Consider the following 9,651-nt stretch of genomic DNA (forward strand, 5'->3'; position numbering starts at 1 on the left):
AATGCCCACCGGACCGACATAGCCCATGCTACTTCCATTGAAGTAGAGGCTTCCGGAAAATAAATTTTAAAAAGTTGAATTTTGTTGCAGGAGTATATGAAGCTCCTTTTAAATGGTTCGGGAGTCCATGCAAAGTTGCAGGAGCAGACGATTTACCCTTCTCATTATTCTATTCGAAGTTGTAGGAATATATGATTTACCCCTCTCAAGTAGTGTATACAAATTTGGAGGAATGCACATGGTTGGAGATTTTATGCAAACTTGGAAGAATATATGCTTTTTCCTGTTTTTACCCCTTCCAAATAGTTCTAACATTATGAAACATCTTTCTTTGCTAAACATTGGCAACAATGTTATGTTTGATTCTTGTGGTATATGATGCTTTTGAATTTGATAACAAGATGTGAGAGAGAGAGAGAGAGAGAGAGAGAGAGAGAGAGAGAGAGACTTTAGATAAAATGATCATTATCTCGGGAGAGTTGAAAAGAAAATGAATTTCCACAAATATTGATTGGTTACTGTCACATCCTAAACAATGGTTACATAGAGCACTTAGGGGATAAGCAAGAAAAGTTAAAGATAATTGAAGAAGATAAAGATAAGAATAATCTTATTTAAACTTAAATACCTAATCTAAATCTAGTTGCCTAATCTGAAAAACAATCTAATGGCCAGATCTTATTCTAACAAGATTGAATGCATGACTTCACACAACCATGTTGCTTTTTTCATTTGAATAGATGCTTTACAACACCCGGGATGTGAATTTTCATGAAATATTCTTCCCAATCGATGCACTTGGGGTCGAAACAAAACATCTCATCTACCACACCATTATCTTTCATTGCCATCCTCAACTTCTCTGAGTTCAAGTCGTCAAACCTGCCAAACATGGGTAGGAACATAAGCGCTAAATAATTTTGAGAACATGAGTATCCAATCATTTTAGATATCTAACTTAAACAAAGAAGAAGAATATGGGTTTTTTTGGATATCTTTAAAATAATTTGCATATAATCTTATATTCAAATCGTTTTGAAAGTAATCACGATTACTTGCAAATAATCACTACAAGAAATACCCATATTGAACTCATTTCTATATGTGGACTCTCCCCTCAACTGTGTAGATGTATTTAATTATAACATCTCCAAGAGGTGGGGCTCTGCGGGGTGGGTTGGGCACGGGTCGTCAATTATTGGCTGTAGATAATTACAGCATCTCCAGACAATACACTGTGGGGTTGGGGATTTATTACATTCAAGAAGAAAAGTGTAATATGATGAGAGGGAGGTGTAATATGATGAGAGGGGGGTTCGTAGTTAACATATGTTGTGTTGGGGTTCGGTGTGTAGCTCAATGGTTGAGCTCCATTTCACTCCAAAAAAGTTGGTCTTATGTAAAAATTGACATCATTCTTTTTATACCCAAACAAATTTTTCAAGGATTTTGCTAGGGACCATCTCATAAGGCATTTGGTCGGCTGTTGCATGAGAGAGCAGCCACCTCAGATGAATTAAATGAATAAGACAAAATCTGAGTCTATGTGGCTGCTCTATCATGCAATAGACACTCCCGCAAAATGCCTTCTGGGATGGTCCCTGGCAAATCTCTTTTTTCAAATATTTCATTCTTAGAAACATGAAATTAGGGAATCATTCCAAAAAATGGTTAACAAATGCAATCTTTACTAGCATCTTAATAATTGTCAATTGCAATAGGGAGTAGAAAGTAGACATACCTTCCTTTGAAAAACAAGTATGGTTTGTACAGATGGATCAAACGCATGGTGAAGTTGTACCTTCGACGGAGACCATTGTATAGATGATCGAAATGCTTGCAAAATACTGCATTCGCTAATCCCAAGCCCTAAAGAGAAAAATCAACATAAAAACAGGCATTAGAAGGGACCATTAATATGGAGACTACCAGTTATGACCATCACCTCTATGGCTAGTTGTCAACCCTAATTGTCCTATCGGTGGGTTTTGTTTGACGACCAATCATTCAATCTGTTCAGAACCCTTATTGGAGTGATTTCATGTCTACTTTTTGAGTCTTTTTGAGTAGGTTTTTTTAAATTAATTTAACGAATTACCCCTTATAATTAGAGATAAATCAATGAAAATATGAAGGGCATTTTCGTACAATGGTGCTCTCCATTCGGATCTAGGACACTCCATCAAATTTGTGAGTCTGTGTTATGATCTCTACCGCTGGGCACCATCTATGGCTAGCCGCCTCTCCAACATTAGTCAACCTCCGAACATGCTGATGTCGAGCAAGATGACCTCCACATAGTCCAAGATCTCATCTCTTATCCAACCATCTTACCACATTGATGGAATCACCCTTCACAATGACGGTGTCCATATCTTCTCAAACTGTTAATCTGATGCTTGAAGTTATGGCTCTAACTTCCGCCTCATTAGAATCCTTGATTCCAATAAGACCCGAAAAGGCCCATTTGGCTGAGTCAGCCTTTCATCTTCCAGAACACCCAGTGCCCACCGCACCGGCATAGCCCATGCTAGATCCATCGAAGTAGAGGCTTCCAGAAAAAAAAATTAAGAGGTTGAATTTTTTGGCCAAATCGTGATTGTTGATGACTAATCGCTATATATTTTACAGATTATGAATTTATAGGTAAAAAAGTCACATCCTTGCAAAAACAAACCTTGAGTGGTAGCATGTAACGTAGAGTCATGTATAGCCAAAAGGTATCCATGGCATTGAAGATTGTTGTCCTAGAAACCCTGATGGGCCTTCCATCGTCTGTGATGCATGGGTTCTTAGAAAAGTAGTGGTACATCTTATCCAAAAGCTTGGGGATACTGTAAGGATTTTGCACAGACGAACCAATGTGGTAGATGAATATGGAGGGTTGTCTTGAATGAGCTGCCATGTTTACTATCATAGCATTTACCACCATGTCTCCTGGGATCTGTATCAGATTGCAAAAGTGATGTCAAAACCCATAAGTTTACCATTACAAGAAAAACCCCTTTTACGGATGGAGTAATTTCCGTCTCCAATAATTGAAAATTAGCGATAGACTTTTAAAATCCATGAGTTTTAGAAACTGTGGTGAAAGGTATATTTTTATAATTTTAATGTTTTTATTTTTATATACTTTAATAGGATTTGCTAGGGACCATCACAGAAGACATTTCACGGATGGGCTGTTGCATCGCGAAATGCCTTCTGCAATGGTTACTAGCAAATCCCTATTTTAATATAAAAAATTATGTTTAATATTATTATTAGACTGATTTAAAAAAATCAGCGCCAAAATCTCTATTTCTTGGAGTGTACTGTTTGTGGACATTAATTACCTTTTAATATTTTCTAACAAGATGCAGATGGGTACTATCCATTAATTTATTGTGATAGATGTCTTATATTATGTAACTGTAATTTTGGTGTTTTTAATGAGTAGTTATATTCTCCAAGGGGCTCCGATTTGGGGTCACCAAGGATTAAATTTTCGGTTTTGGTACCGGTTTCGGACCCTGGAATTTCGAAATTTTGAAATCTGGTACATAACCCGAAATGATTATTTTATTTGATATTAAATTTAGGTCGAAATTTCGGTAAAATATTAAATTAATATAAAAAAAAACAGTTTTTTTTTGTCAAATTTTCGGTTTTAAAAAAACAGATTTTTTTGGTCAAATTTCGGAAAAACCGAAATTTCGAAATTTCGGCCGAAATAAATGACCGTTTCGGTTTTGGTCAATTTCGGTGTCGGTCTCCACCGAAATTTCGGATTTCGGTCGAAATTTAAAACCATGGGGGTCACATGGAGCAATTTCAATTTCTATGGTTTTGAAGGAGAGATAAGCTTGTAACTATACCTAGGTAGAAATCTTCTCATCTACTTAGTGTATGTACGCACATTGCCAAGCAATGTAAATGTTGCCACTATGTGTTTCTGTTTTATTTTCTTTACTGTTTTTGTAATTTGATCCGGATTTACGATCACAACATTTCTTATTTTATTAGTGAAATTAAGTACCTGTCTCCTTTTTTTTTTTTTTCACATGCAACTTACGTAAGAAGATGAAAGATCCCACATCGGAAAGGGAGGAAAAGTTACTGGGCTATATATGTGGATTTTTCCTCTTCGTGTAGACGCCTTTTCCGTTGAAAAAATAAAACCGGGGAGAGCTGCGGCCTAGAACTGGACAATATCTACATGGATGGTCGGGGTGTTACAAATATGGTATCAGAGCCGTACCTCCTCTAGTACGATGTGCCAACGAGGACATTGGGCCCTTTAAGGGGGGTGGACTGTAATAGTCCCACATCGGAAGCGGAGTGCGAAAGTTCCTGGGCTATATGTTGTAGACCCCCATTCCCTGTGTAGACGCGTTTCTGCGGAAAAACAAAACCGGGGAGGGTTGCGGTCTAGAACCGGACAATATCTACATGGCCACATCGGAAGCGGAGAGCTTAAGTTCCTGGGTTATGTGTAGACCCCCACATTCCCTGTGTAGACGTGTTTTCAGCATCTGCAAGGGGTGGGCGCCGGGGAGTGGGTTGGGCACGGTTAGTGCTGCTGGAAAACATAACCGGGAGGGTAGATGACCCAGAACCGGACAATATCTACACAGTGGGGTCGGGGCGTGACAGAACACAGACCAATTGTTGAGTTACGTGGCTTGAATTCAACCTGGTTGGATCCTAAAATGTGTGACCTGACCCGCTATTTAACTAAGTTGGACCCAGTTAAGGTAAGCTTGTTTTGACCCACTTAATTTGTATAAGGCGTTTTAGGGCTTATTTCGCATCCTAGATTTTCAGAAAGGGTGCGAAGGGTGTATAAGTGTTTCTGGGTGGGTTTGGTGAGAGTTACCGATTTCCTCTTGTAATCTCCAATTCCTATAGTGGATTTTCTCGTAGCCTCTACCGTCGATGTAGGCTTTACGCCGAACCACATAAATCTCTGTGTCTTCATGTGTTGCTTGTGTTTGCCTGTTTCATTTTGCTTTGCCATTGAAATTGCATGTTGCTATTGTGGGTTTTTTTCACAACACAAACTATAAGGTACAAATGTGTCATACATTCATAAATAAGAAAGGAAGCATATGGAGCAAACTTACTACATCGAGAATCTCCCTATGTGCTGCCGGTATGCATCTCAACCTCCCCTTACCATAACTCACAATAAAGCTATCAATGGTTCTGCAGTTACCCAAAGTACATAAAGTATGATTAGCAAGGCATTCTACCTAAATACCAACATTTTCTTGATTTCTCTACATGTGATGGTATCCTCTTTACAGTGTTGAATGTCATTGAATTCATCAAATTAGAGTTATAATTAAGTGAAGAATATGCTAGGGGTAAAGTTTACAAGAAGATCTTATATTTTGTAAAAATAAGAGAGATTTCCGGAGCAACAATCTCTATAAATCCCTTTTAAGTTACCTGATGCCTTCAATCCACCCAGGGAAAGGCTCTCTATAAGTGCTTGTTATGATAGTTGGGCGTATGATGACTAGAGGTATATTTTCTCTAAATCGTCCAAGAAGCATTTCTCCCATCGCCTTTGTAAAAACATAGGTATTTGGCCAACCAAAGAATCGAGCCCTGAAAGAAATAAAGGGGCAGAGATGGAGAAACAAATGGAATAATGAAACGGCATATAGCTTGTTTGGGAAGAATTAATTGGCAAATTCTTGAACTAGTTACTATACGTTGAGCAATATTCATCCCATAGGCATTTCCAAAATAGGCAGCATACTTGAATTCAATGACTTTAGGTTGAGCCATAGACCTATAGTTAATTAGTCATCCGATAGATATTTTGGGGTGGAAAGAAAAAATCCAAGCATCATGGTCGCGGGATAGCCAAAGCTTTCATGAATTTGTGCAGTAACAAATGACGCATTTGTACCATTAAGCGTGCTATGTAATCATGAAAAAACTTTATGAAATTTTCATATGTAAGTAGTTATGAGCAAGGTTTTAAATTTCGACCGAAATCCGAAATTTCGGATATGTCGGTCAACACCGAAACCAAAACGTTCCAAAACCGAAATTCCCGAAACGTACGAAAGATAAAATATTATTTTTTTATTCCTTTACAGAATTTCAGCCTAAATTACCAAAATTTCAGGATTCGGCTAAAATTTTGGTTTCGTATAGGACCGAAAATACCTCCGAAACCAAAATTTAAAACCTTGATTGTGATATAGGGGGATAGAAAAGGCAAGAGCAAGAGGAATTTGGGAGTGAGCTGAAAAATTAGATAAAGAAAAATTCATTCATCTAAACAATCTATTTTTCTTTTTTATTATTATAATAAATATTATTTGAACTATTTTGAAGTAAAACTTTTGATCCATCTAAAAAATTAATGTGTAGGTAAATGAATAACAAGAAAAAAGAAAGAAATGTAATAATCCCATTCTGTACCACACATATACTTTAAAGTTATGGTTTCTCTTTTTGAACAATGTTTTGACTTTTCCTTAAATTTCTTTATAAACACTGTCTTAACTTTTTCCTAAATTAGTGTAGATAAGTTATCTACACGCTAGCTTAAAATACAGTGGGGGTCATATTGTTTGGGTGATCCAAAGAATTCAATTGATTGGCCCTCACATAGATAGGGTGTGCCCAAAAAACTCAGTTCCGTAGGATCATCCCAACCCTACGAATTGTGGAGGTAAAAATAGACGTGAATAAACCTTCACAAATCTTTCCATTTTTTGCTTCCACGGTTCGAATTGTTAGAATGATCCTATGGAGCCGATTTTTTGGGCACACCCTATCTATGTGAGGGCCCATCAAATGAATGCTTTGGATCACCCAAACATTGTGGCCCCCACTGTATTTTAAGCTAGTGTGTAGATAACATCTACACTAGTGTGTCTCTGTAGCTACTTCATTTAGTTTTATGTATTACAAAATTTCATATTTTTCACAACGATTCATTTACTGGGACCAACAATTCTTGATCAATTCTGTTTTTAGAAACATTGATCTTAATATTTGCAATCTTTGGTGGATCCAAGTTGAGTTTTTCAAACCTTTGGATTCCAAGCTCTTTCATAGCAATTGTTTCTGCTTTTCTCTCAGCTCCATCATCACGAAGTTCTATCAATCTTTCCTTTGCCAATTTCATCTCTGCTTCAATGTCTAAACCCATGCTTCCATTTAGTGTTTCACCCATGTTAAAAGGTTTCTCTAATATGAGTCCTGCCTTTTCCCCAGCAACATATGCTAGAACACCATATGAAATTTGATTCATTAGAGGGCTGAAAGATCAAACTTCGAAAAGAAACTAATTCCTAATTACAAAAAAATAAGATTAAAAGGTGTGAAGAGAAGGAAATATAGAGAAAAGGAGCAGGAGAAAATAGAGCTTCAAGAATAAGATGAGAGAGAGAGAGAGAGAGAGAGAGAGAGAGAGAGAGAGAGAGAGAGAGAGAGAGAGACTCACCAGTTGAAATATGGAGAAGCATCTCTAGTTTCACACATTTCTTTGCAAACTCCAAAACGTGCTTAGCTCCCATTGTGTTAGTAACCAAGGACACATCATATCTGTAAGTCAATAATTAAAAAAGAAATAGTAATTAGTAATTTGAAAGAAAAAAAAGAGAAGAAAATGGTTTCATTAACTGTTTGTTATCCATCATCACCTCTCATCAAAGTTTGTAGTAGCAGCTACATTTACAACAACATTGATTTCTCTCCACATTTCTTCCTTGAGACTATTCTCCTCTATTCCCAAGTTCTCATAAGCAATATCCCCTGCAAGAGGAGTCACCTTGTCCCATACAAATGAATAAAAACCCTTACCATATTTCTCTCTCAATACCCTAAACACCTCCTTCTCCATAACCTGACAATAAAACAAAATTAAGATATGATACCTAACATCTTGGTGCAAGTGATATTGAATTGCCTCCTTGAAGCCACTTGATTGATAGAGGAGTAAAGAAAGTACATATATTATATAGAGAAGTAAGGGTAGTGGCATACACCATTTTGCAAGCGATCCTTAGCAGTCTCATCTTTTGTGGGTCTTATAAGAAGAAAAAGCCTCTTCACATGAGGTTGAACTCTAAGTAGTTTCTCCACAAAAACTATACATTCATTTGACAGGAAAACATATCAGTACATTTGGGTGATAATGAAGAGGAGAGAAATGAGAAAGAAGATAAAAAAGAGTGAGGAACATACTTTTTGCTAGAAAGCCAGTAGAACCAGTGACTAAGATACTTTTGTTCTCCAAGGATTGTAAAATACACCCCAAATCCATTTGGAAATCCATTTCAGAGTAAATAATATGTAAAGCTAAAGCCCTCAATGAAGAAAGGTATGTTGTGTCACTCGAATGTGAGTAATGTATTTATACAAGCAAGTAGGATGATGTGGCACAAGAAAGTGGTTAGTTATGTGTTGAGAGCAAAAAAATAAAGGGGAGAGAGAGAGAGAGAGAGAGAGAGAGAGAGAGAGAGAGAGAGATGGATGTATTCTCCTCTGTGTTGTAAGGGTTAAAACTTGTTTGTTTATCCAACATTCATCCACTCATGGTGGTGAATGTTGTTAAGTCATATAATTAACGCTTAGACTTAACCACTGTTCACCAACTACGTATTTTTTAATCTTGGGAAATTAAGCTATAGTCAATACTATAGAGACTCTCTCTCTCTCTACCCTTAAAAAAAAAACTAGAGAGAGAGAGAGAGCTAGTTGATCGTAAATAACCAAAAAAGGCTTAAAACTTGGATATTAAATTATGAAGCCTCCAGAATAAACCAGTTGTATCATTCTTTGGGTACATATACATGTTGTACGTACCTATGATACAAGACAGAAAATTAGAAGAATCTTTTTCTCATTCTTAACATCATTTTCTCCTTAACACTACTTGCATTAGTTTCACTATATATATATATATATATATATATATATATATATATATATATATATGAGAAAAGGGTTCCTACACACATGTGAAGATAAGTTGTCTACACACTAGCTTAAAATACAGTGGAAAGCATATTGTTTGGGTGATCCAAACCATTCATTTGATTGGCCCTCACATAGATAGGGTGTCCACAAAAAATCAGCTTCATAGGATCATCCCAACCCTACGATTTGTGGAGGTAAAATGGACGTGTATAAACCTTCACAAATCTGTCCATTTTTTGCCTACACGGTTCAAAGGGTTAGGATGATCCTATGAAGCTGATTTTTTGGGCACACCCTATCTAGTGAAGGCCCATCAAATGAATGCTTTGGATCACCCAAACAATGTGGGCCCCCACTGTATTTTAAGAGCTAGTGTGTAGATAACTTATCTACACTAGTGTGTAGAAACCGTTCTCTCATATATATTTATATGAGAAATGATTAAATGCTACTTTGATGCATCACATTACTATACTTACTAGATATCTTATGCACATATTTATATTTCCCCTTAGATTGGTCTTAGCAAAATGAACTATTAAAATCATGTCTCCAAATCCCTTTTTTGGCCACTGAATTTGAATTATTGCATATCTTTATTTTGTATTGGATCCACGTCATTGCATCTACAGTTTTCAGAGCCACAATAAATGCACTAACTATGACGTGGAACGAATGGTGGCGCCCTTCTCCACCGTTTCTACAAGGGCCCCTGTGAGT

The 9,651-nt window shown here is 36.8% G+C and overlaps 1 protein-coding gene across 2 annotated transcripts; it reads right to left on the reverse strand.

The window, feature by feature from the left end:
* Positions 1-589: 589 nt before the first annotated feature.
* LOC143863606 (alcohol-forming fatty acyl-CoA reductase-like) lies at positions 590-8,346 on the reverse strand. Of its 2 annotated transcripts, XM_077374322.1 has the most exons (10): positions 8,197-8,346; positions 7,996-8,099; positions 7,653-7,855; positions 7,454-7,554; positions 7,041-7,233; positions 5,434-5,595; positions 5,106-5,187; positions 2,678-2,944; positions 1,742-1,869; positions 590-882 (listed from the first exon to the last, which is right to left on the reverse strand). In XM_077374322.1, the coding sequence occupies exons 1-10, from the start codon at positions 8,285-8,287 to the stop codon at positions 729-731; spliced, it is 1,485 nt and encodes a 494-aa protein (XP_077230437.1). In that variant the 5' UTR covers positions 8,288-8,346; the 3' UTR covers positions 590-728. The 2 variants fall into 2 exon arrangements, with proteins under 2 accessions (XP_077230437.1, XP_077230438.1); XM_077374323.1 differs by lacking the exon at positions 5,434-5,595.
* Positions 8,347-9,651: the final 1,305 nt, after the last annotated feature.

This window comes from Tasmannia lanceolata, unplaced genomic scaffold, assembly GCF_043159265.1.
Source record: "Tasmannia lanceolata isolate RefF3 unplaced genomic scaffold, GAP_Taslan_0.1 ptg000044l, whole genome shotgun sequence".
Classification (NCBI taxonomy): Eukaryota; Viridiplantae; Streptophyta; class Magnoliopsida; order Canellales; family Winteraceae; genus Tasmannia; species Tasmannia lanceolata.